The 2,181-nt window shown below is 54.1% G+C and overlaps 1 protein-coding gene across 1 annotated transcript in view; it reads right to left on the bottom strand.

The window, feature by feature from the left end:
• The window catches only part of FAM69C (family with sequence similarity 69, member C), a 41,581-nt gene extending 40,327 nt beyond the window's left edge, over positions 1–1,254 (bottom strand). The window contains exon 1 of the mRNA XM_006897252.1: positions 904–1,254. Within this exon, the coding sequence (XP_006897314.1) occupies positions 904–1,254 (351 nt within the window). The remainder of the gene's footprint in view (positions 1–903) is intronic.
• Positions 1,255–2,181: the final 927 nt, after the last annotated feature.

The raw sequence follows: 2,181 nt of genomic DNA, 5'->3' as shown, positions 1-2,181 counted from the left end.
TGTGTGTGTGTGTGTGTGTGTGTGTGTGTGTGTGTGAGAGAGAGAGAGAGAGAGACAGACAGAGAGAGAGAGAGAGAGAGAAATTCATTTACCAATCACAAGCAGGTAATGTTCCTCTTGCTTGATGAGTAGGGAAAATGTTGGAGTTGAGGTTTGATGGGTGACAGATGGAACAGGTGTGGGAGATGTCTTGTGATTGCCTTTTCTGAGAGTGTTAGGTGGAGTTGGGAGTTTAGAAATGTATAGAGAGCGGCTCTATCTGGGTGGAATAGATTATGAAGGTATTGTAAAATTGTGTTGGCTCAATCTGGTGGGAGCAGTCATTCATAGTTAAGAAGAGTTCATTCATCTATCTGGTGGAGCAGTGGCCTGATCTCTGAAGAGGAACTCTGGTATAAGATTTCCAAGGGCTGCTTGCTTTGCTAATGAATCTTTTGTATTATTGGAGATGAGATGTAGTCCCAGTTGGTTTAATGTCCCATACTACTGCTTGCCGGGGGCAGGAGGGAGGCTTCTAAAAGTTCTTTAATGAATGAGGTATTGATGATGGGAGTTACTTTTGGGTAAGGAAAACACTTTCTCTCCAGATGAGGATATTGGAATGAAGTATGTTGTGGGCATACTTCGAGTCTGTATAAATGTTGACTTAATTATCTTTGGCTAATGTGAGCGCCCTAGTTAAAATGACAAGATCCAACTGCTGGGAAGTGGTTTTGGGAGCATTAGGCTCTGGTGGCTTAATGCGTAGGCAGCTGCGCGGTCAATTCACCAGCTGCTCTAGGAGAAGAATGGGCAAACTGCCCTGCGATTTTCAGAGGGGAAAAGCCACCGGAGGACCAGCTATGAGGGTCAGCACACACAGGTTAGATCAAAGAGCAGTGTGTGAGCATCCCTCCTACCCACCTGCCCACGTGGAGGGCACGCCCCTTCTGCGTCACGGGGCGGGGCCACGCCTGCCCTATGGAAGAAGCTGCGGTGGGTGGGCGGGGCGACGTCAGTCCGCAGCTGAGCCCGGGGATTGGTGAACAGTAGTTCGGTGGACCTTGGCGATTGGTGGGCGGGGCGACGCCGGGGCGGGGCGGCGCACGTGATGCGGAAGTCGCGCTCCGTCTGCCTGCGGTAAGCACCTCCGGGTCGGATCACGGGGTGATCGGGGCCCTGGAGGAAAACCCCACGATCATCGGCCAGGTGTGGCCGGGGCGCCGTCCTGATCCAAGGGCTGTGAGGTGGCGGGGGCCGGACAGTGGAAGCCATTGGCCGTGATCTTGCAGGGCGGCCACCGGACCATCAAAGGCTCGTGGTCTTCTTCACCCTTCATTCTGCCTTGTCCGCAGAAGCCCTCAGGGACCCCCCCGCCCCAGATCCTAGGTCCAGCCTTCCGGAGTCCCCCATCACCCAGTCCCAGCCTTCAGGAACCCCTGCCAGGAGACAACCCTTCTGCACCCTCAGACCTCAGAGTCCTCACCCCTACTCCTAGAGGGTGCCCGGTCCTTGCTCAGAGGGATCCCACTTGCGCCCTGGGAGTGTACAGTCGGCCACACCACTATAATGTTCATAGTTGAGGGGAGAGTGAGGTCTGGGCTTTTGGGAGACCCCACAGGGGTGGGGATCATGGCCCACAGAGAAGTCAGGCTTTCCCCTGAAGAACAAGCCCACACTGGTACACAGCTCTGGGTTAAGGAGCATCCTTGGCTCCCCTAACCAGCAAAGGTGTCCCTAGCCACTATGTTGGGGTCCCTTGCCCCTTGAGCAATAAATATTGGAGTCCTTAACTCTGACCAGTGGGTATTGGGGAGTCTAGCCCCTGACCAGTGGGTGCTGGGTCCCTAGCCCCCAGACCAGATTTAGGAGATGAAGTTGAGAAACTGGTGAAATTCCCCAACTAGCCCTTGTCCTGGGGCGGGATCTCGCTCCATCAGCCTCAGTCACCTCAACTGAGGAGACCCCTGCTTTGCCTGTTCCAGTGTCCTGGAGGTTGTTGGACCCACAACAAGGGCCACCCGACACCCTCAATCAGATGGTGAGGGCTGTTGTAGTGCCAACCGGTAATAATGCCCTGAACACCCCAAAATGGGGCCTCCTTTTATCATGTTGTCTCTCCCTTAACCCACTGCTGAGGAATTGACTCCTACTCACAGCAACTGTGTAGAACAGAGCACAAGTACCCTGTAGAGTTTGCAT

This window comes from Elephantulus edwardii, unplaced genomic scaffold (genome assembly GCF_000299155.1).
Source record: "Elephantulus edwardii isolate Elephantulus edwardi_28Jun2011 unplaced genomic scaffold, EleEdw1.0 scaffold00207, whole genome shotgun sequence".
NCBI lineage: Eukaryota > Metazoa > Chordata > Mammalia > Macroscelidea > Macroscelididae > Elephantulus > Elephantulus edwardii.
Note: the sequence above shows the minus strand (reverse complement) of the source record. Positions and strands in the feature narration are given on the sequence as shown.